At 34.5% G+C, this 25,759-nt stretch overlaps 1 protein-coding gene across 1 annotated transcript in view; it reads right to left on the bottom strand.

Moving 5' to 3' along the window:
* LOC102960934 (transmembrane serine protease 11F) overlaps positions 1-22,327 on the bottom strand; it is a 39,051-nt gene extending 16,724 nt beyond the window's left edge. The window contains exons 1-4 of the mRNA XM_007086957.2: positions 22,314-22,327; positions 21,592-21,743; positions 14,087-14,205; positions 779-846 (exon numbers count right to left, since the gene is read on the bottom strand). Coding sequence (XP_007087019.2) covers positions 779-846; positions 14,087-14,205; positions 21,592-21,743; positions 22,314-22,327 — 353 coding nt within the window. The remainder of the gene's footprint in view (positions 1-778; positions 847-14,086; positions 14,206-21,591; positions 21,744-22,313) is intronic.
* Between the last annotated feature and the right edge of the window lie 3,432 nt (positions 22,328-25,759).

Below are 25,759 nucleotides of genomic sequence, written 5' to 3'. Positions count from 1 at the left end.
GGTCTAGAAAGCCTCTAGTTACCTCTTGAGAATGAATTTCACCTTGAAACATATAAAGAATCAAAGTAGGAAGGAAGGAGAGAGAAAGTAAAGTAAGAAAGGAAAAAAAGTGGAAGAGAGGAGAAGAAAAGGCAGGTTCTTCTTAACTACAGGTATTTTTATCGTCAAGAAATGAAGCAGACTACTAAGTATTACATATATTTATATTTGTATATTGATTGATAGCCACCGAAAAATTTTAAAATTTTTCACCAAAATGGGTAGAAAACAAGATACATTATTTCAGTAAATGCTAAGCCTTTTGGACATCATATAAAAAGTATATACTAATTATTAGATGGATTCTAATAATTTATTTGAGACTCATAACATATGTATGTTTAATTTATGCATACTGCCTCTCATCCAAAAATAAAAATGAAAAGCTATTAGAGATAATAATAAAAATGCAATGGCATTAAAGAAAAATCTTACTGCAGAGAGAGTCATAGTCTGATTATTGGATAGGCCTACAAAGAGGATAACCAAAAAGAGCTCATCTAAATTCTACTTAGCCCAGTACCAGTGCCATTCTTCCCCTTCCAGCATCTAATGACTGGCATTGCCTCCAGACATATTCCTGTCATGACTGGGAAATGTCTGTGCACCATAAGCTGACTACTCAGGTTTATGAAATCTTTGTGTTCCTGTAAAGATTTTCCCAAGGGAGCTGGGCAGTCATGTTGATCAAGTACTTCTTAAGGATACTGGCTTGAAGTCGCAAACTAAGTATACATACCTCAGTCTGATAACATGAGATTTGATAAACCGACCTCCTCTGGAAGAACGTCGAAATATCCTAGACATCTGATTAGAATAATTAAACAAGAGAAGTATTAGTCATAAGAAAAATGTTACTCCTTTGTCTTTCCTAGAGAGTTGAGGCAAAAATAAGAATTTTGTTTTTTTCCCAGACAGGAACTGGTTTATCACAGTGGTAAGACTAAAAGAGGTTCTAATTTTTGGAGAACTGAATAACTTTAACAAAACTGTATACTTTTGTGTCAGCTTCTGTAAAACAGGATAACAACAATATCTACCTCAGAGTTGTTTTGAAGATTAAATGAAATAATGTTTCACACATTTCACACCTTGCCCGTCATGTAGCATACTATTGATAATGTTCATTTGATCATTGTCAAATGAATTTAAGTATCCGTGCTATTTTTAAAGGAAGCATCCTCACTTTTAAGAAAGCCCATCCTAAGTTTGTGGTATTTCCAAATATGGCATCCAGTCCATTGTTTGTTTCAACTCTTTGCTTTCTCTTAAAATTTTTTTTAATGTTTATTTTTTGAGAGAGAGAGAGAGAGAGACAGAGCCTGAGCTTGGGAGGGGCAGAGAGAGAGGGAGACACAGAATCCAAAGCAGAATCTAGATTCCAAGCTGTTATGACAGTACAGGGATCGACGCGGGGCTCTAACCCATGGACCATGAGATCATGACCTGAGCCGAAGTTGGATGCCCAACCGACTTAGCCACCCAGGCACCCCTCAACTCTTTGCTTTCTTAAATAATTATCCCATTACTAGAGCATTTGACATAATAAGTAAGGATGTGTCATTTGACTCTGACACCCTCACTTGTTAGTCATCTTTCCGTGGCAGGCAGGCTTCCAGCTGGTACCAGGTTCGGAAATAAGTTTCACCACACTCCATACCATCAGCATTTTATTACTCAGCTTCTCCAGCCTGAGCCATTGAAGGATTTGGATGTTCAGTGAGCTGATTTCCTGGGCCCTAATTCCCAAAAGACTGTTGAGGCACTGCCTCACAGTAAAAAGCACTGGACTGAGTGTCAGAAATCAGAAATTCCAGGTCCACATAAGTTTACAGAAGGCCCACCACCATGGTAAATCTTTCCCCTCAAATACTACATCCACTGGGAAGAGGGGATATTGCCTCCCTCTCCACAAGATTTCTCCCTCTCCTCGATGCCTTTAAACTAATAACAATGCTCAATAGATTTTACCTAGTCAATATTGAATCTCTCTCCTTTCCTCCAACTCCACAGCTGTAGTCTAAAATCAGCTCCTTTGAAACTTGTGCCTGGGTCTCTGCAGCATCCCCTCACTGGCACGTTTATGTGGTTCTACTCTGTCTTTTCTCCCCTCAGTTGTTCCCCCACAATAGTACCAACTGGAGTGATATTCCCAAAGTGCAAATTTGAGGATGTGATCCTCCCACTTCAAGCCCTCTGTCTCCCTCAGCATGAGCTCTGCAATCTTATCCCTTCACTGGCCCTTGAGCCATCCCTACCTTCAAAGCCTATTTTTTCATCTACTGAGTTACTTGCTCTGTCCTAATCCCACTAGACTGATTCACACCTCTATGGCTTTGCACATTTCACTTCCCTCTTTCTACAATGCACTTTTTCCCTCTGCAATTCCTTTAATTACAGTTCTGATACTATTCAGACTCTCCAGTGACAAATAAGTTATCTTTGACTTGCCCTCCTCAAAGTTCAATACTCCTTTATTTGGGCCACCCCAGCAACTTGCACATGAGGCTGTTATAGCAATTATCACACCCGTTTACAATTGTGGCTTTCTCACTGTAGACTGTGAGCTATATGATGGTAGGGAGTGTGTCTGATTCATCTTTGTATTTCCAGTGTTTGGAACACTGCCTGGCCCACAGTAAACACTCAATGCATGTTTGATGAATTATGGTGAAAATCCATGAATGAATAAATGAATTAAAAATGAGCAATATGGTAAAGGGAAGAAGAGAATAGCACATTGTTTTGTTTTATCTGCAAATCTTATTGCAAAGTAGAAGTAGAAATCCTTTGAGGCACCTGGGTGGCTCAGTTGGTTAAGTGTCCGACTTTGGCTCAGGTCATGATCTTGTGCCCCGTGAGTTGGAACCCCATGTTGGGCTCTGTGCTGACAGCTCAGAGCCTGGAGCCTGCTTTGGAGTCTGTGTCTCTAGCTCTCTGCCCCTCCACCACTCAACTCTGTCTATTGCTCTCAAGAATAAATGAACATTAAAAAAATTAAAAATTTTTCCAAAAAGTAGAAATCTATGGGAATATAAAGCAAGGTGGGAGGCAGAAGACTCTAGTGGTGACCCCCCTTTTGTATTGTCATTCCAAGGGTTTGGATCAGTTTTGAGTTATGTCACTTACGATTTCACTAAGCTTCTCTGAATTCATTTTATTTTCCTGTATCAAGTAACCTGGAGAAAAATATGATTTTAAGGTCTGCAACAATTTACATAAATGTCCCCTGAAATTTTGAACTGTACACATAATGGCAGTAGGGGAAAGGATCAGGATTCTGTCATATCAGACAGATATAAGAAAGTACTAAGAATCTGTTCAAACTAGAATGTTATTGTTAACAAGCCTATCATCTCCTGAGGAGTTGACCTCTGTTTAAAAATGGATACAGTACAGGATTGATGTGACCACAAATAATAGTTTACATGTACTAAAGTCCATACTACACAGTATACATTGACCCAATTCCTTTGTTTAAACCTCACACCATCTTAGGAGTAAAGTATTTTTAAAATTCTCATCACCCTCATTTTGAAGATAAAAAAAAAAACTGGATGAGGACACTTAAGTACACTGGTCTGAGGTGGCATAGGAAATGCTGATTCTGGCATTTGAACTCAGGGAATCTGGCCCTAGATCTGGTGTTCTCAAGTATATTAAGTAACACTGACAACTCTGAGCGATTTATATAGCTGATGACAGATGTTCAGGTTGGTGGAGGTAGAGAGGTCCTGGGGCAAGCAACTTTTAAAGAAGACCTCAAATACATCTTTTATGTCCTGAATCTAAACCCTATAAAAGATCATCTCTTGGGAGGTTGCTTTTTTTTTTCTGCTTCTGAAAAACTGTTCCTTTTCAGACACCTAATCATTATTGTAAGCAAATTCTAGAGAAAATTAACTTATGTTTATATTTTTCTGAGAACTCAGTAATACTACATTTAGTCCAAATTACAAAAACAAATTGTATCCTTCCCTTTTCATGTCCAAATCAAAGAATAGTTGTTGTTGTTGTCGTTGTTTTTTAGAGATTGTTCTATTTAAAACAAGATAGGGTTTAAGCTAAAATGGGGGGAAAGTTCACCTTAAAATCAGATCCCACTTGTAGTCCTTGGCTTGAACTCCAGCATCAAAAAACAAAATGACGTGTTTGAAACAATACGTGTGACTCTGACTAATAGGACATCCAGTTACTATCTTTCACAAGCTTGAGCTTGCACCTTCCCTCTGGCTGGGAACTGCATTCAGATTAAGTCCTCATAAAGATCAGTAGTTACTGGATGCCACCTAGGGAATCCCTTTCCAGGTCCACCCATGAAAATAAGCCAGGCAAGTTTAAATATTTTCTGCTACTGTCAGGGAAATATATAAGAACAGAGGGTGAATACACCAATAAAACAAATCCTTTGTCCCTTTCCTCTCCAAGAAAACTTCCTCTTAGCTTAAAAGAATTTTTCCTTCCTCTGAACTCCTAGAATACCTTTCATTCACATCATATATATTTGACAATTACATTCTGTACTGTGGAAGCTTTCATATTACCAAATCATCTTCTTGTCTAATTTTTCAGTTTGTATTCTTTTACACGCACAGAATTTTATACATAAACTATATTATAAACTACAATAAGCAAGAGACTGTGCTATTCAAATCTTGGCATTCTTCATAGTCTTACACAAAATAGGTACACAATAACATTTTCATTAACTGATTCTCCAGCTGTGGTTAATCATAAACAACAGTGTGAAGAAAAAAAAATGCTGGCTTTTGCATATCTTCATGTCTTTTTCACTATATTCTGTCCCCTTCCTTTTTTTTCTCATTTACTTATTCATTCAACACAATGGATCAAGAGTTTTCTATGTGTAAGGCACTGTGACAACACTGGATAAAAATTAGTAAATGAGGTACCTGGGTAGTTCAGTTGAGAGGCAACTCATATAGTTAAGTAAGATAGTTTTATGGTTGGAGGGTCTATAATATGTAAGGGTTTTCCAAGGAGGGACATTTAAGTGAAATCTAAAAAATCAGAAAGAGTAAGCAAGAGCAAGATCATGGGACAATCTTCCAGGTAGAAGAAATTGAATGTGCAGATTATCTCCCACCCCTCAAAAAAAAAAGTCAATATGATAGAGAACAGTGAGAAAGGAGGAGTGTAGAAATTGGAGGAATAGTCAGAGGCAGAGCATTAAGCTCCTTAGACAACTTTGTAAAAAGTTTGGATTTTATTATAAGTACATAAAATGACTTATTCTAAGCCACTTATGAAATTTTAACCAAAATAAAACCTATCGTATGGGTTTTTAGTTTTTTTATTTTATTTTGAGAGAGACACAGACAGTGTGAGTGGGGGAGTGGCAGAGAGAGAGGGAGACAGAGAATCCTCTGCAGGCTCCGCACTGTCAGCACAGAGCCTGATGGGGGGCTCAAACTCATGAAACCATGAGATCATGACCTGAGCCTAAACCAAGAGTCGGACACTTAACCAACTGAGCCACCCAGGTGCTCCTATAATGTGTTTTTAACATCTGGTTGCTATGTAGACAGATATTAGAGGGAGCCTGAGTGGAAGCAATGATTATGGTGAGCTGGCTATATGAATGATTATCTAGGTCCAGGATAGAGATAGTGAATTAGAAGTAGAAACATCAAATGTGAATGGATTAGACATGAGGATAAGGAAAAATAGTATTCTAGCAACTAGATGGACAGTGATGCCATTTGTTGAGTGGAAAAATGTAGGAAAGAGAGAGTGAGAAGGCAACAACTTTCAAAAACTGTATTTAGTTATAACTTCAAGATGCCTGTGAGAAATCCATGTGGAAATGTCAAGTAGGCCATTGAACGTACAAGTCTAGAGTTCAGAGATATCTGGGTTAGAGATAAAAATTTTTAGAATTAGAGTTATTGTATACCCATTGGTACTTCCCCTTTTTTTTCTGCTAAGAGATCCCTGCTTGCCTACAGAGAACTCATTCCATATGATCCAGTTGAAATTAAACTTGCCCCTTCTCCCACCTAACACCAGGTGGCACAGGTTTACTCTCTTGGTCACAGTGATTAGTGAAGGGTTGAGGAGGTATTCCAACTTTAGCCAACTATGTTGATTCTTCAAAATTTCCTTCAAGGACTATTACGGAAAAATTTCTTTTCTTGCTTCAGTTAATAACCTGGTAACATGTGAATATAGAATAAATGTAAGCTATTTTGTCTGCCACATGGAGAATAATAATAATAGCTTGAAGACACTGTTTGAGCCTCTGAATCCCACCATATCTGAAGTCAAATGAATCTCTAGGTTCTCCCACAGTCTTCTCTCCCTCCCTTCCTCCTTTCCTTCCTTCCTTCCTTCCTTCCTTCCTTCCTTCCTTCCTTCCTTCCTTCCTTCTGTTTGACTTGTTAATTGGGTTTCTGGTACTTTCTACCCAAAGTGTTCCATTTATTATGGGAATAGGAATTTACAGAGCAACAGAGCAACAGAAGAAGAAGAAGCAAAGTCAGGATCATGTCTCAGATGATCTGGAGGCCTAGCCAATGGGAATTATATGTCTATAATCACTTACACGCAAATATTTTTTTTTCCTCTTTCTTAAGGAGTTTCTTAAGAAGCTGAAATCACTTACAGATGATGAATTGTGGTAAAAGATGAAATGTAGAATACTTGTTCCCTATCTAAACTGCATTTACTGGGAAGGTGTACTCATAATCCAGCTTCTAGAAATATTGATTGGGAACAGCTTACACCTGTACTTCTCCGGAGGCCTGCCTTGTCTAGCCTGAGCACCTCACTTATTGATGTCTGGGAGCTTATGCTCCACCTTACCTGGACAGCTCTAATTGGTATAACATAAATAGCCCAACCCTCTTACCTCTGGGTGCAATCACCTGTGAAGTAATTTAGTAATAATCTTTTGGATTATTCTGAGCATTGATTTTCAAAGTGAAGCTAATGATTCATAGAGGATGTGGAAAATATTAGAACTTCTATTTACATTTATTTTTCAATTAAAAAAAAACAAGTTTTCAGAGCACTGGCCCTAAGGTGTGGAATCTTTCCAAGAGTGCACTGATTAATTATCTAACATCTCCAAGGGGAAAGTGAAGATCAGTCTGTGTTAGAATATCTAGCTGAGTGCTAGTCTTAGAAAAGGTACAGAGTAATTCCTTGCTGCATTGCATTGAATTCAATAGTCACTCTTCAGTGACTTTTTAACATAATTAAACTAGCAATTCTTAGAATGAAAACAATTATCTTGTTTTAATTACTATATTAGTTATTTTTTAAACTCTGCCAAAAACAATGGAGCACACATCAAAATATAAATCTGTTTTCTAAACAAAACAGTTTTGTGGCAAACCCTACCACACATCTTGCTCTGGCATTTCAGATGGGCCTTGGGGCAGAGAATGACACTAGAGAAAATAACTATCTTATTTATTTATTTTTTTTGCTGAACCTAATATCGGAGCACCTAAATATATAAAATAAATATTAACAGAAATGTAGGGAGAAATTAGCAGCAATACAATAATAGAGAATTTCAATAACCCACTTGACACACTGACTAGATCATTCAGTCAGAAAATCAATGCAGAAACAGAGCTGAACACAATAAATTAAATGACCTAAAAGACATATACAGAACATGCCCTACAATAACAGCAGAATACACATTTTTCTCAAGTATGCATGGAACATTCTCTAGGATAGATCATATGTTAGGCTATAATCAAATTTCAATAAATTTAAGAAGATTGAAATATCAGTTATCTTTTCTGATCACAATGGTATAAAACTAGAAATCAATAACAATAGGAAAATAAGAAAATTCACAAATATGTGGAGATAAAACAACACATTCCTGAGTAAGCAATAAATCAAAGAAGAAATCAAAAGCAAAAACATCTTTAAAAAAGCAAAAAAAAAAAATCTTGAGACAAATTGAATATTGATACACAACATACCAAAACTTAAGTGATACATAAAAAGCAATTATAAGAGGGAAGTTTATAGTGATAAACACTACATCAAGAAAGAAGAATCTACAATAAAAAACCTAACTTTATACCTCAAGGAACTAGAAAAAATAAACAAATAAAAACTAAGCCCAAAGTTAGCAGAAGGAAGGAAATAGATCAGAGCAGAAATAAATGAAATAGAGACCATAAAAATAATAGAGAAGATCAATGAAACCAAGAATAGGCTTTTGGAGAAGTTAAACAAAATTGACAAACCTTTAGTTAAACTAAGAAAAAAAGAGAGAAGACTCAAATAAATAAAATCAAGAATGGAAGAGGAGACATTACAACTGATACACAGAAATAAAAAGGATCGTAGGAGACTGCTATGAACAATTACAAGCCAAAAATTGGATAACATGGAAGAAATAGGTATATTCCTGGAAACATGCAACCTATCAAAACTAAGTCATGAAGATACAGGAAATCTTTAAAGACCAATAACATAAAGGAGACTGAATCAGTAAACAATAATCTTGCGACAAAGAAAAGTACAGGACTAGATGGCTTTACTGGTGAACTCTACCAAACATTTAAAGAAGTAATACCAATCACCTCAAACTCTTCCAAAAAATTGAACAGGAAGAAATACTTCTAAACTAATTCTATGAGGCCAGCATTACCTGATACCAGAACCAGAGAAGACTATAGGAAAAGTACAGGCTAATATTCCTGATGAAACATAGATACAAAAACCCTAAACAAAATGCTAGCAAACCAAATTCAACAACACATAAAAGGATCATACACCATGATCAAGTAGGATTTATCCCTGAAATACAAGAATGGTTCAACATAAGTACATTGATAAATGTAACACACCACATTAACGGAATGAAAAATAAAAATCATATGATCATCTTAATGGAGACAGAAGAAGCATTTGATAAAATTCAACATCCTTTCATGAGTAAAAACTCTTAACAAATTAGGCATGTACCTTAACATAGTAAAGGTCATATATGACAAGCCCACGGCTAACATCATATTCAGTGGTGAAAAGCTGAAAGCTTTTCCTTTAATCAGAAACAAGACAAGGATGTCCATTCTCACCACTTCTGTTCAACCCAGTGCTGAAAATCCCAGCTATTGAAGAAAACAAAAATCCCAGATAAGAGAAACAAATAAAAGGCATCCAAATCAGAATTGAAGAAGTAAAATTCTCTGAACAAATGACATGATCTTACAGTAGAAAACCCTAAAGATTACACATGTTTCCTCCCCACACACTTCACAAACCTGTTAGAACTAATCAATGAATTCATTGAAGTTGGAAGATACACAATCAAAATACAAAAGTCAGTCACATTTCTATACACTAATAATGAACTATCTAAAAAAGAAATTAAGAAAATAATATAATTTTCAATAGCATCAAAAACAATAAAATATGTACTAGTAAACTAGTAAACTTAACCAAGAAGGTGAAAGATTTGTACACTGAAAATGATAAAACATTGATAAAAGAAATTGAAGAAGACACAAACAAATGGAAAGATATCTTGTGTTCATGGATTAGAAAAATTAGTATTGTTAAAATGTCCATTCTACCCAAAGCAATCTACAGATTCAATATAATACCTATCAAAATTACAACGGCAATTTTCCACAGATAGAAAAACAATCATAAAATTCATATTGAACCACAAAAGACCCTGAATAGCCAAAGCAATCTTGAATAAGAACAAAGCTGAGGGCATCACACTTCTTGAATTCAAATTATATTACAAAATTATAGTAATCAAAACAGTATGATACTGGCACAAAACCCAATATGTAGACCAATAGAAAAGAATAGACTACCCAAAAATAAAACCATGCATATATGGTCAACTAATCCTTGGCAAGGTCACCTAGAATACAAAATGGGGAAAGTATAATCTCTTCAATAAATGGTCTTAGGAAAACTGGTTTTTCACATGCAGAAGAATGAAATTAGATTCTTATCCTACTCCATATACAAAATGGATTAAAGTCTTACATTTAAGACCTGAAGCCATGAAACTCCTAGAAAAAAAACATGGAGAAAAAGGCCCTTGACACTGGTCCTGGCAATGATTTTTTGTATATGACACCAAAATCAGGTAAATAAATAAATAAATAAATAAATAAGCCAAAAATAAACAAGTGGGATTACATTAAATTAATAGCTTCTGCATGGCAAAGGAAACCATCAACAAAATGAAAAAGCAACCTATGGGATGAGAGAAAATATTTGCAAATCATATAGTCGATAAAGGGTTAATATCCAAAATATAAGCAATGACAAAAAAAAAAGAGCTTTTACTATTAAATCTAACCAAAGATGAATAAGACCTTTAAGAAAAACACTTTAAAGCTTTATTGAAATATAGTAAATATGGGTAAATAAATGAAGATATCAATTATTTCTCTAAATCTCTCGATTTGAAGCAATCTGAATAAAAATCCCAATATAAATGTTTGTATGTTTGCATATGTGTGTATTATTTGATATGAAAAGAAAAGGGTTAAGAATAACTAAGACATACCTGAAGAAGATGGTGATAAATTCAGGTGTACTGGGTTGAATGATGGCCCCCTAAAAAGATATGTCTAAGTCTGGGAACATGTGAATGTGATCTTATCTGGTAGAATCTTTGCAGATCCTATGTTAAGGATTTCAAGATAAAACCAATGTGGTTTTATCCAGGAAAATCCTGAATCTAATGATTTTAATTTAATAATCCAATGCCTTTATTGGAGTGGAGAAGCACAGAGCAAAAGGTCAGGTGAAGATGGAAACACAGATCGCAGTTATGTAGCTATGTCAGGGAATGCCTGAACCTACCAGAAGCTGAAAGAGGCAAATAAAGATTCTTCCCTAGAACATTTCAAGGAACCCAGCCCTGTTAATACCTTGATTTCAGATTTCTAACCCCCATAACTGTGAGAGAATAAATTTCTGTTATTTTAATCCACTAGTTTTTGGTAATTTGGTACAGCAACACTAAGAAACTAATATAACCAGTATCAACACTTACTGTCAAACTGCAGAGGTTAAAACATTGTGGTACTGACACAATGCAAAACAAGCTGATTGATGGAACAGATTAGAGAGCCCAGCAACATCCAGATTCACATATGGAAACTTGATTTGTGGCAGAAATGGCATGGCATATCAGCCAAAAAAAAAAAAAGACTGCTCAATCAGTGGTGCTAAGAGAACTGCTTACTCATATGGGGGGGGGGGTTGAAATGAAATTAAATCTCTAAATCAAACACATATGCAAATATCAACTCCATGTAGAATGAATGCTTAAATGCAAAAAGGAAAAAGGATTTTTTTGACAGTGACATCAGTATCAGAAAGGATTTCTTTTACACACACAAAGGGCACTAATAACAAAAGAATGATGTACGTAACTATATTAAAACTGAGAATACTGTTCATTAAAATATGTTATAAAGAAAATGAAAAGGCAAGCCACAAAATGGAAAAAAGGATTGAATTGAAAGAATTTTTCACTAATATAATGAACAAAGTATTCATTTCCCAAAAATGTTTCTAAGAAAAAATTAAAAACCAAAAATACAAGAAGACATGGTCATATTACACTGTATGTTAACTAAAGAAAAAAGAAAGAAAAAAGAAAAGTAATGGGAAAAAAATCATGAGTAGATATTTATAAAGGACAAAATACAAATGGTTGCTAACCACTGGTGGACCTTATTAATAATCAGGAAAATGCAAATTAAATCCACAATGAGTTACCGTTTTATACAGATACCAGTTTGGCAAAAGTCAATTTTGTAGAAAATTTTGGTGAGTAGGAAGGGCAAGATGAACTCTCATGCCCTTCTGGTGGTGGTGTAAATGTCTACAAACCCCCTGGAAAACCATTGATAAAAATCTGCTAAAGCTGAGTATTAGCATTACCTATAACCCAGCAAACCATCTGCTTGGTTCATGACCTACGGGAGGCTCTTGCACATGCACTAGGAGTACATGCGCTAAACTGAAAGGATGTTAATTAGCTGCATTATTCAGAATTACAAAGTAGCTCAAATGTTTGTCAATTGCAGAATGAATTAATAATTAGTAGTATATTCTTTTTAGGGCATTCTACACTGAAGTGAAAATAAATGAGCTATAGCTACATGCATCAAAATGGGAAAAATCTCAAAATATAATGTTGAGTGAAAGAATGAAATCACAGAAGGATATAATATGATTACATTTACATAAAGTTCAAAAGAGGTAAAATTGCATACTATGCTATTTGAGTATGCATAAATAGGTGATAAAACCACAGAATGATTAAATCCAAATTCAAAATAGAAATGTTTAACTATGAAGAAGAGAGAGAGAGAAGAACATATAGAGGTTTCAGAAGTACTGGTAAAGTTCTGAAAACTGGTGGTGGGTTCTTGGATATTCTTTGAAATGTTTTACACACTTTTTAAAGTATGATGATATCCCAACAAAAATGAATGAAATATCAAATTTCAAATACCAAGACACATCATTATGAAATTTTAGAAAACAAAAAATAGAGTACAAAATCTTCTAGAGAAAGAAGACATTTCCTTAAAAGAAACACCATCTCTCATCAGCTGCATGTGATAGAATAAAAAAAATGAAGCAAGGTTTCAGATGGTCTGAAGAGAAGTGATTTTCAATTTAAAGTTTTATATTCAAACTGTTGCTTGAGTGGAACATAGGACTTTTTTCCAACATAAAGTAATTCATAAATGTTACCTCCCATGCACTTTTTTCTTAAGGAAGGTGCTTGAGGACATAACCCACCATATCAAGGAAAATATGGGATTCAAGAAGCAATGGATCTCACATGCTAGAGCAGTCCTGTTTTGACCCAGGTTACCTCTCTGAAGTGGACCTAGAAAGCAACCCGTTCAAACTGAAGCAGAAAGCACAAAGTTTTGAGAAGAATGAAAGAAATAAAGAAATATTGAGACTTTGGACATATCTGAAGATATAGCAAAATGGTGGAGAACTTTAAAAAAATAAGTGAGTTGTATTTAAAATTGCTTCTGGGAGCATTCTTCTTTGAATAGCATAAAAATTGCTGCAACATGGTTATAAAAAACACTTGTTAAATGACAAACACTATTTAAACAACTATGGAAATGAAAAATACTTTCATTGGTTTTCAATAGTTAGAATCAACCTACATATAGATAAATAACTAAATAAAATGCAAATACTTTCCTACATTGTTAATAATTCAGAGAAAGGAAAGTAAAATGAGTGAAGGGTTGGAGTGCTAAGGTCATCTTTTAATTGAGCTAGTATTTACAGCTAATCATAAATAATCATACGAATTCAATCTCCTTTCTACAGAGCTATTGCTCTGTTGTTCCAGAATAACTCTCCTAAGCATTAAGGAGTACACTTTAAGCTAATATACTGGGTTTTGCTAAACAAATATGTGGTCTCCGTGGACATGCTTTTCATGGGACGAAAAATAGAAGACTATCCTATTTGACTTTCTACTAGGATAGGTAAAGATCTAGCTTGTCTTATATACTTTAAAAATTAGACATGCCTTGATAAATGTGTAAATTTTCAAGGTAAACCAAAATATTTGAGGGGCAGAACTAGATTTGAGATTGGCATCAAAAATTGCCAACATACATCCTCGTATGTGATGCTTTACATAATTTTAAAAGCAAAATAAACAAAATGATAAGGCAAAATGGCAATCCTACATTCTTATGTTGAAAAAGATTATGGAAAATGAACCAGGAAAGAAAATCAAGAGTTAAAAATAGGAAGAACATCTATTTGACTCATCAGGTTTTTTTGTTGTTGTTGCTAATTGGTGGCCTACTGTAATCTACATACGTTTAATGGTACATAACATTATTCTAAATATTTTACATATATTAAGTGATTTAATCCTCATAACCATATGATCTATATATTATCTACAGTTCACAGAAGAAGAAGTTAAGGCAGGAAGAAGCTAAGTTCTTATAGCAACCATACTGAAAGTGAAACAGAAAACACACTCATAAACTTTTAGAATTTCTATTGAACTTACCATTCTCTCAATCTGATGACTCCTTTCTATAAACTCTCTTGAGCTTTTCATTCCATAACTTTCTTTGTATTTTATATTTGTTACTTTAAAAGAGGCAAGGTAATAGAATGACTTATCATCTGAAAGGTAAAAATAAATAAAAGGTCCATGCTTAAATATAATCAGTTTTGTGTCCCCCAACCCCAGGAAATAGATTTACCATAGTGCAGTTTATTTCTTCTTGGTGCAAAAATTATTGTGGACATTTTTCAAATATTTTATAATTTTATCATTGTACCCATCTAAAATAGAAAATTCAGGCCTCCAAGTATACTTTCAGAATACCTCATTTACAGTGTTTACGCATATCAAAATTTTCATACAATGGGACATGTAACATGGAAAGTAAATATTGAAAGTGACTGCTGAAAGTCATATAAAAATTATCAATTTCCTCAAAGAATTGTAGCATAAGTATATCTTAGCTGAGCTGTATTATGAAGATACATTGAACAGGCTATCAGTTTTTTCCATGCTATTAATAGGTACTAGTATTTATTGTTTTCACTTTCTTTTTGCCCATTTAACTCTCAATTCTCTGTAATCTACCCTTGACACACCAGTGTAACTGCCATTGTCTAGGACAACAGTCATAATATCTAAAAGCCACCTTTTTGGGGGTCTTTCTTCTTTTTAATCTTGATTTCTTTGCCGCCTTAATCATATTCCTTGAAACCCCATCCTAGACTTTATGGAGACATCTTCTAACTTTCTTTCTACCTGGCCACTCCTTCTCAGTTACCTTGGAGAGCTCTTTATTTTTACTTCTATCCTTAGCCACTTAGCATTTTATCCTTGTCCTGGTCATGTTAATGTTAGTTAACTCCTTCTGGGTGATCCTAATGGTGATGGCCTCAAACATCAAGTATTTGTTGATTTTGAAAGATCAACTGGGGCACATTTACATTTGCAAGGGTTTATTTGAGCAAAGGGCGATTCCAGTTGGGCAGCATCAAACCAAGTGATTAAGATCCCTCCACTGACAGAAGTGAAGGGAAATTTGTAGACAGGATGTAAAAGAAAAGCAAGGAAATCATTTGATTGCCTGTAGCTTAAGCAGTTGCCTTATAAAAGAAAGCCTACTGAGCTGTTTGTGATAGTTGTTCTTAAGTTTCATTTTCTGAGATTTGAGTGCACTGACTCTGGTTTAGGTTTAGGTTTCCTTACGTAGGCTACCAAGGCATTAGAGCCACCTTAGTCCAATGACTTCCCTGTTTAATTATTTTAACAATTGATGACCCCTAAATTTTTATCTTCAAGCAAGATCTTTGTCATGAATTTCAGTTCTCTATCAAATAAGGAGACTATTTGTTGGACATCAAATAGGCACCTTAAAAATAATATTTCCAAATGGAAATAATCATTTACTTCTTCCTGTACCCAAGCCTGCCCCACCTCCTACATTTTCTATCTTCATTAACAGCTCCATCATCCACAGTCACCCCAAACTTAGCTTCATCCTCATTTCCAACATCCAGTCTTTCCATCTCTAAGTTTTATGTATTGAATCTATTAATATATCTCAAGTCCTTTCTCCCACCCAGAGAAGCTACATCCTTAATTCAGGTCCTCATCAACCACCTAGCTAATATCTATCCAAAACAAAATGACTTTTTTATTCAAAAAGAAGTTGCCCATCTAGATTGTCTATCTTAAATGCTATCATCACAATGATATCATTACAACCAGACTAGAAATCTTAGACATTAGAAATCTTGATTTCTTTCTAATTAATCAGCAAGTTCTGACAATGTTATCTAAATTTTAAAAATCTATCTTCTATTCACATGCTGTACTCCTACTAGTGCTGTAGTTTATTCCCTTATTATTTATTGTCTAGAAAATGTAACAGCTGGGGCACCTGGGTGGCTTGGTCAGTTAAGCTTCTGACTTCGGTTCAGATCATGATCTCCTGGTTTGTGGGTTTGAGCCCCATGTCACGCTCTGTGCTGACAGCTCAGAACCTGGAGCCTGCTTTGGATTCTGTGACTCCCCCTCTCTCTGCCCCTCCCCTGCTCATGCTCTGTTTCCCTCTGTCTCTCAAAAAATGAATAAAAATGTAAAAAAAAAAGAGAAATAAATAAAATGTAATAGCATACTAACTAATACCCTGCCTCAAGTTCTGTTTTTCTAAAATCTATTCCCCACATAGTAATCTTAAAATTGAAAATTTGACAAGATGACTTCCCCAATTAAAATGTTTCCACTTTTCTCCGTTTCTTATGGAAAGGTGTCTTAACTATGATCTCCAAAAGTTTTCCTTGACCTAGATCCTACCTGTGCCTTTGAGCATATTCTTTGCAACATTCCCCTTAGGATTTATGTTGAAACTACAGCAAACTGTTTTCATTTGTCTACATTTACCATGCTGGGTATTTGTTTCCCCCTAAGATTTTGCTTCTGTAAACCCTTTGCTTGAAATGCTATTCCAAAGGCATTTCCATGCATAAATTCTACTCATGACATTACTTCCAAATGGGGAAAATGTCTGGAACATTCAGCCTTAGTTAGATAAGGACTTCACAATTGTGCCACTATAACCATCCTGTGAAGAGCTCTATTTGGTACTTGCCACAATATCATAATAACCTATAGATTTTAGTCCACTGTAATGTCAAGTCTTTGAGCAAAGTATTGTACCATTTTTGCATTTGAAGAGGAAGTAACATTTTAGGTAATATGAGTAAAAAGAACAATACCTTAAGCTTTTTACAAGTCAAGGAAAAATAATTATTTCAATAGTCAATATTTCTTAAGTATATAATAGATCAGACTCTGTGCTAAGCATTCTAACTTTTAATTTAATTTATTTTTTTAAATTTTCAGACTATAAGTGCTATATTAGAAACTCTGAAATGAACAGAAGTATATAAAAAAAAGTAAAAGTAATCTATAACCCTAACATCTAGAAGGAACTAATATTATTATTTTGACTTATGTTTCTTTTTCTAAAAATATTGTTTCCATTGACTGCAACTTAGTGAATTAGGAAAGTACCCTGCCAAAATGACCCAGCTATTATATGATGGGCCTGAGATTAAAACCAAGGTTTTAATTTGACTCTAAATCCTATGGGAGTATATATTCCCCACATTCCTGGAACTGGAGCCAGTCTTGTAGAATGGGAAGACAAATGATGCTGTTTCAATCCAGACTTAACTAAGAACACTTAGGTTTTCAAGAAGTCAAAATATTAAAAATAGCTTTAGAGGAGTGCCTGGGTAGTTCAGTCCATTAAACATCTGACTCTTGATTTGGGTTCAGGTCATGATCTCACGGTTGTAAGATTGAGCCCTATATCAGGCTCCTCACTGGATGGGGAACCTCCCTTTCTCTCTGCCCCTCCCCTGCTTGTGCATGTGCACATGCAAGCAGTCTCTCTTTTCCCCCTCTCTCTAAAAAACAAACAAAAAAAAAAAACTTTAGAAAATTGAGTTTCTGGATTTTGTGAAAATATAATTCTAAAGGCAATTCTTCAAAAAATTTCATGGAATTCTTTATAAAAGATATGTTTTTATCCTATAAGAAAAGATATAAGTAATTCTAAATAATTCTGAAAAAATTAATCTGGATAATGAAACTATTTGTTGAAAAATATAATTTACTATATAATTCTAGGTACCTAAAAAAAAGACAACTTGAAAACTCAGTGTTTGAATTTTTCTTGTTAATATTTCATGTGAATGGTGGTGGTGATGATTTCATTAATATTAAATTATCCTCACACAATTATGAAGCTATCATTATGTTTTTGGTATTTTTCATTGATATTTGATATTTTTCATTGGTTGAAGATATTTGCAACATATTCAATAGATCATGGATATATATATCCAGAATATAGAAAGAACTACACAAATCAATTAAGGACTTCAATAAAAAATGGGAAAAAGATTTGAACAGGCATTTTACAAAAACAGAAATCTAAATTATAAGTTAATACATGGATAAGTGCCCGGTGTTATTGGCAGTCATCGGGCAGATACAAATTAAAATTATAGTATGTAATAAGTCAGATACAAATTAAAATTACAGGGGCACCTGGGTGGCTCAGTCAGTTAAGCATCCGACTTCGGCTCAGGTCATGATCTCGAGGTTTGTGAGTTTGAGCCCTGCGTTGGGCTCTGTGCTGACAGCTCAGAGCCTGGAGCCTGCTTCGGATTCTGTCTCCTTCTCTCTCTGCCCCTCCCCCACTTGTGCTCTGTCTCTCTTGATCAAAAATAAATAAATGTATAAAATTAAAAGAAAATTTAAATTACAATAACACTACAATCTATACCAAATTAGCAAATATATAAAGTATGGCAATAGCAAATGCTGGTGAAAATATGGAATGCAGTGGGAACTCCCATACAGTACTGATAGAAAACAGCTTGGTTTTATCCATAAAGTTCAAAAAGCATATGCCCAGTGATGCAGCAACTCTACATCTGTTTATGTTCTCTTGATAAACTTCGCATATGTGTACCAATACATATGCATAAGAAGGTTCATAGCTGTATTGCTTTAATGTCTAAAACCTGGAACTACCCAAATGTCCATGAACATTAGAATAGATGAGTATGGCATGTGTAAGACAACAGAATATTAGTCAATATTGAAAATAAATAGACTAAAGCTAACTACAAAGTGGATGACACTTATAACAATATTGAGTAGCAACAAGGCTCAAAAGTATGTATAATTTACTATTCAATTATGACTTCATTTTTAAATATTTAATTTACCTTCATTTAAATAAAAAGGGAGGATCTAAATGGAAATCTCAAGGAAAAATAAGAATCCAACATTTCATCAGTCTTTTTATCATGATGAGTAACAAAAAGGTAGCTACATTAATTCTGTTAGGCACTTAATATTTAATTAATAACACAGAAATTTTCTTTTAAAGGGATACCCAAGAATTTATGGAGTTGTAAATATAAAACCTGAGAAAGAGGAAAAGTGGCTCCTGACATCTAGGAACTGGCCTGATACTATCGCCTAGGCCCTGGTATTCTGTTACAATTTTGTAGAACATCAACATTAGACAAGGCCACTCTGTGACAATATAGGTGATGACAAAAATGAGATCATCTATAGATATATCTGAGCTCAGACAAAAACACTGTTCAAACAAATAATCAAACAAGGCAAAACATTCCCTTATTCTGGCTATTATAAATGAGTGCTCTTTCTCCGACAGTTAACAGCGTTAGCCCCACTTCATTGCTGTTGTCGTTCAGGTAAGATTTATTAAGATACCAAATTACAGCATTATTCCAGCTCTCTGACAGCATCCAATGAAGGATGCATCCTACTTCCTTGAACCCTCCCTAAATCATTTAATACACGGTTTCCAACAGTCTCTGACCGCCTCATGGTCCCCCATGGTGTATGTTCTCCTCTGCTACAAGAATAAACCCACCTTGTTCAAATGCAACTGTAATTTTGGCGATATTTAATTGGAGGGCACTGACAAACCATTCATATTCTACAAGTCACTGGATTATTTTATAATCCTTATTTGAAAATTTCCCATATGTTAGGGAGTAGATAATTCATCAGAATGATAATACAGTGAAAGCTAATCATTCATAATTATTGAGATCCCTAGGATAAAAATAGCTTCCTCAAATATACTTCAATCCTAGTGATGTAAATTTTATCAAGTATGCTAAAATCCTTACTTCTGTTTTGATTATTTCATATATTTCATTTTTATTTTCCTGCCTTTTAGATCCATTTGTTTTCACTCTTTAAAATTATTATTTTTTAGATACTTTTTCTTCTTGGTGTTATCCTGGTCACTATACTGTGATTTCATTTCATTTTTATTTCTTTATGCTATAAAAATATGTATATTACTTTTTTGAAATGTGTCTATCATCTTATCTTTTGAAATGTATATGTTATTACCTCTATCTTATTCCTTGGATTCATTAATCCTTTGTCACAGACTATCTTCTCTTTTGTTTTACTAAATTTCCATCTATAATGATGCAGCTTTCAGTTAACTGCAGGGAAGTTCCATGTAATAGATTTCTGAAATTCTTGAGTATTAACCTCTGTATTAGTTTCCTGTTGCTGCTGTCACAAATAACCACAAATTCGGAGGCTTAAAACAACACAAATTTATTATTTTACTGTTCTGGAGGTTAAAAGTCTGAAGTGAGTTTTATAGGACTACAGTCAAGTCCTGTTTTCAGAGCTGGTTCCTTCCGGAGGCTGTAAGGGGAGAATCTTTTTCCTTGCCTTTTCAGCTTCCAGAGGCTATCCTCATTCCTTGGCTTGTGGTTCCATATCACATTATTCCTTTTTGCCCCTGCTTCTGTCATCACATAGCCTTCTTCCTTCTTTAACTTGCTTGCCTCCCTTTTATAAAAACCTTGGAGTTACATTTAGGACCCATCTAGAAAATCCAGAGTAACTTTCCTTTCTCAGAAACCTTAACTTAATCACATCTGTAAAGTATTTTTTGCCATATAAGATAACATCCCAGGGTCCAAAGATTAAGACATGGGTAACCAAAGTGGGAAGGGAGGCATCATTCCGCCTAGGACAACCTCTATGACATTTTAAAAACACTATAATGCCATTATTTTTATTATCCCTTCATTTTTTTTTCTCTTTTGAACACCTGCAGTATTGGGGATGGAGGACATTTTACACACAGAACTCCTTTACTCCTTTTTGACCTGGGGATATATTAACAAGAAAGACATAATTACAGAGGACAATTTTGTTTATCCTTTTTATTTCATGAAAGTCAAAAAAATTGATATCTTCAATCCCCCAATAAAGTGGGTAGGAAGGTAAACTTAGCATGTTTGACAATATTTCATCACTTCCTGATCTTTCAAGTGTGACTTTATTGTTGTGAGTCATATGATTCTGGAGAATTTTAGTCAGTGACTCAGTCACATGTATTTATAAATACACATGCCAAAGTAAAGGTAAATGAATATTGGTTGACTGTCATTGGTTTAATTAGTATTATCCATTTTTGCACATCATGCAAAATTGAGTTTTCCTTTCTTCCTCCAGTCATGAAACAATCTCTTTTTCCTTCAAAGATAATGTTTGATTTTTAGCCCATTAAAGATTCTTTTTTAGGTAACTTTTCTCTTATCATCTTTGCTTGGGGAACTCATTAATATATTGTTTTTGAAAAACGAAAACATATTAAACTCAGCACACGATGTGATTTGTATCTATTCTAAAGATTAAGCTTTCATTCTTCTTTCTCATTTTAAAACTATTGCTTTTAGATGTCTATCCATGTGATAAGGTATATTGCAAGCTTCACTGGCTGGAAATATGTAACCCTGAACTCAATAATGGAACAAACAATAACTTAACGTCAATAAGAAATTAGTAATTAAAATTTTAATATCATGCAAATAGCATTTTTTTATACAACAGAGAATTTCAAGATATTAAGTCATAGAGCACTTAGGCAATAAAAATGTGACCTGGATACTTACCCTCAACAACAAAATGAGTAACGATACCAATTGCAATTCCTATGATTGCTACAATTGCCAATGTGAAAAGAGCTAGACGTATAGGATCCCAAAATTGTTGTCTTCTTTGATATTCAACTTGTGGGTAATCAACTTCTGAAAACTCAACTGGTCTGTGAAAACAGAAAGAAACAGTAAAACAATTTAAAAAGTCATTATGGTTCTACTTTATGTCCATTTGTTATGTTCCTCTAAGAAAATCCTTTATACTGCTAAAAAGTAGGATACTTGGATCTTGAAAAGAAGACAAGGCTTTAATTTGCATACCCTCTCCCAATACCCGAATCACAGCATAAATTTTGGTTAAAGTTCTACCAATGTTGTCATTCAAGTGAGAATATTTTCTCACTGCATTTTGTCTGACATATTGGCAATTTGAAATTTGGGGAAGTGCAAAGACTCACTTAATAAAAAGATAATTTATAAATAACATTTCAACATTTTAATAAGAAGTTTCTAGCAACAGTTATATAATAATCTCATCAGTTCTGCTTGATTAAAAATAAAAAAATAATATTAATACTTTTTAATGATTTGTTTTAAAAGTGGCAACACTGCTTTAAAAGACCTGATCATGGTTCTTTGAATATCATTAGCACCTCCCAATGAAATCACCAATTGTGAGTTCTTCTTGATAAGACTCCAGTTCCCAGGAAGAATGTTTATTTCCACTTAACTTTTACCTGTCTCTACTCATGCACTATTTCCCCACTCAAAATATCTTAAGCCATTGAAATTGTCTTTCTCTAACTTGAAAGTTGGCATTTATTTATTTTCCGAATCCCTGAATAGCATTCAAAGTTTAATGTTTCAGAAACAGTTCTAGATCCCTAGAGATATGAAGATTTTAAGATACGCTCTTTGCCTTTAGGACGTTCACTCTTTAAAAGAGGGTACCAATGTGGAAACAAGTAATTAATATATAGCATGAAATGTACCAGAATAAAACTTTGTGCAAGAAGAGAAAACAATTAACTTTTTGGAGGACTGTGTCAAGAGATTTCATCAAGAAGGTGACACGATTAAATTTTGAGTGTGAATAGAGATATGTTCTGAAACCCCCAGGGGATGACTGGAATTGTGAATAGTATCAAACCCTATGTTTTTCCCTATACATACATAAGTATGATAAAGTATAATTTATAAATAAGGCATAGTAGGAGATTGACAGCAATCTCTGATAATAAAATAGAGTGATTGTAACAAGCTATTGTAATAAAAGTTATGCAAATGTGGTCTCTCTTTCAAAATATCTTACTGTACTGTGCTCACCCTTCTTGTGATGATGTGAGATGAATGACGTAAGCATTGGGACTAGCGTTAGGCTACTGACTTTCTAACAAGTCAGAAGGAGGATTATCTGCTTTAGGTTGACCACAGGTAACTGAAATCACAGAAAGTGAAGTCTCAAATAAGCAAGGGGTGGGGGGTGATGGTACTGATGTAATTAGTACTGGGATTGAAAATATATACGTGCTTTTGTCCTCAAAGAACTTATTATGGTCTCCAAAGTATGTTCATGGTTTCATGTTTTCTCAGCACTGCTGTACTAGAAAGAGGATATGCTAAGGCTGGTGGGCTGATCAGCTCATGAGGAGTCCCGTAACCCAAAGTAAACAGTTTGAAATTGACTCTGCTGAAGATGGGGAGCCAATAAAAGTTTTAATCAGACTGAGAATTTAAGATAATAACAGGATGGGGATTAGAGCAAGAGTGCAGAGAGAAAGACTAGTTTAAAGGTTATTTTGAAGGTCCCGGAGAAAGATGGTGAGGACCTGAGCCAAGGCTGGAGCAGTGGGATGGAGAGGAGGAGATGGATTTAGTCAATTCTTGACTTTTGCTGGCTGAATGCTTAGCTGTGGGATAAGCCATTAATTAATGGCTCCCTTGTTTTAATGTTTAGGTAAATGATTGTGTCTCCTGGCAAGATGAGAAAGATTAAAGGAAGAGACAGTGATTTCAATTGAGACATCAATGTTGTTAGTAATGAACAATGTGCTGTCCTTACACTTGGTTCTGAGCCAAATGGAAAGTCCTTATTTTATGCCCTTTTCTCGTTGACTCATTTTATTTTAGTTGTGTCACCGACACCTGTTTGCATGCCTCTAATAAAAGCCAATGTTAAAGTTGGCACCACAGACCCAGAATAAAAAAAAATGATTAATATCCCCATGTGCAATACCTTCTTCCTCACCCATAATTGAAGTTTCCATATACAAGATCTTTGACATTAAAAATTCTTGATTATTTATTTTGTGGATATTTTGGTTGCTGAGGTTTTTCTCACTTTCTTTTTTCCTAAGTTTTATCAATTTGCTTTGTTGTACCTGACCCCTTCAAGATGCAAGAAATGGCCAAAAACAAATTCTGTCAAATTTGTGGGGATTATAGCCATATATTAAGCCATGATAACATTGCATCATGGTGAAGAAGATTTTTTGAATCATGGCCGTATTTAATTTTAAAACGAATTTAGTCTGGTGATCAGTTATTCTCAGTCTGATGTAACTGAGATGTTGACTTTTGTCTCACAGAAGTTGAAGTAAGTTTTACCAAATACTCATTTCCATGTTTTGAGGTAGAGCTGGCAGAAACATTATGCAGATACCAGCTACGTACAAAGGAAGTGGTCTTTAGCCTAATTGGGAAAATAAGGTTATAAAACCCAACAAAGCATTCAAAAAAATTTGTAAATTTGTTGGCTAGTCTGTTGTAAAATGTTTGTGCTGGGCATAATAAGCAAAACAAAATGCATCCAAGTCTTAAGTATACAATAACTAGAATTTGGCTATGAAAAGTTAGAAAGATATTTTAAAATACGTAACAGGTTCAAACTTTGAAAAAGATTGTTTTATTTTGATGACATTTCAAATCCCTTTGTATTTTCCTGTATGTTTATTCTGATTTGTACATGACAATTATTTCTTTAAATCGGAATATGAGTCTGATGCTAAATGGAACCTTTTAACCTTTTTATGGGACTTTGTATTTGTATTTATTTCAAAGAGAATTAAGCCTTTGTTCCCTTCATTTTTCAGAAGGAGGGTTGTTTGTTTTGCCTTGTTTTATTTTCTTCATGTTAAAATGAAATTAAAATTAAAATTGGGAAATATCTAAGTGGAGAAGGAAAATACAACTCAAATATATTCCTCCATTGAAGCAAATTTTTAAAAGTTAAATGGAAAATGTTGGTACATGCTCCAAAGGGGTAACTACTTTTTTTATGATGGACATAAACCCAGATAAACTGGATTTAATCCTGGTTTTGCTCATAATAGCAAGTTAGTTAAATTCTGAAGCTCAGTCTTCTCACCTGTAAAATGAGGAAGCATTTTATGGCTTTGCTAGGATTGAAAACAGTACAAAAAGATCAAGCTTTGAAAACCAGCAAGGTTCGCCTCCACCAGACTCACAGATTTGTAGCAAACTGAGAATAGCTCTTAAAGGTTCCCAGGAACTCACCTGCCCCAGCGCCTAGCTATTTCATTCTTATGATTTAACTCAGGTAGATATAGCTGACTAACTACAGTATCCCAGACCAAAAAGATGTCTGTAAAAAAGTTCAGTCTATGCCTTTCTCTGCAGACAGCCTCACAAATGCTCTGATGAAAAGAGCAAACATAACCTCTCCTCCAAAATGCCATTTGTTTAGATTAGCAATTAAGTTCAGAGTTATGTCCTCTTTTAGAGGCAGATTCTTTGGTGACAAGTGCTGTAATCATACCTAAATAAATAAGTGAGAAAGCTTGCCTCTCTCAAAAACTAGTTGTAATAAGCTCTATGATTACTGGAGCAAAGATGGCTGACTGTTGGACATATGATGCTTACCAGAGTTCAGTCATGCACTTTTAGAAAATTTATTTAAGCAATTGAAATTGAGTTGCTTTTCCCCAGTTTCTTTTCCAGAACTTTTCTTAAAATGGAGGCATTTATAACAAAATTATTCAGATTCTAACTAGTGTAGTGTAAGTAGAAGTATGCAGAAAGAAGCATATCTTTGTGCATTAAATAGCATGTGTATTTTTCTTCTATGTTAGGCACAATGGGGAAGATTATTGTATGATTAAGATATCTCTCAGTCCTTCAGATCTCAGTCCCATATATCTTTAGGTTATAGATCTTAATATGA

Source organism: Panthera tigris, chromosome B1 (assembly GCF_018350195.1).
Source record: "Panthera tigris isolate Pti1 chromosome B1, P.tigris_Pti1_mat1.1, whole genome shotgun sequence".
Taxonomy (NCBI): Eukaryota; Metazoa; Chordata; class Mammalia; order Carnivora; family Felidae; genus Panthera; species Panthera tigris.
The sequence above is the reverse complement of the archived record's forward strand: the minus strand, read 5'-3'. Positions and strand labels throughout refer to the sequence as shown.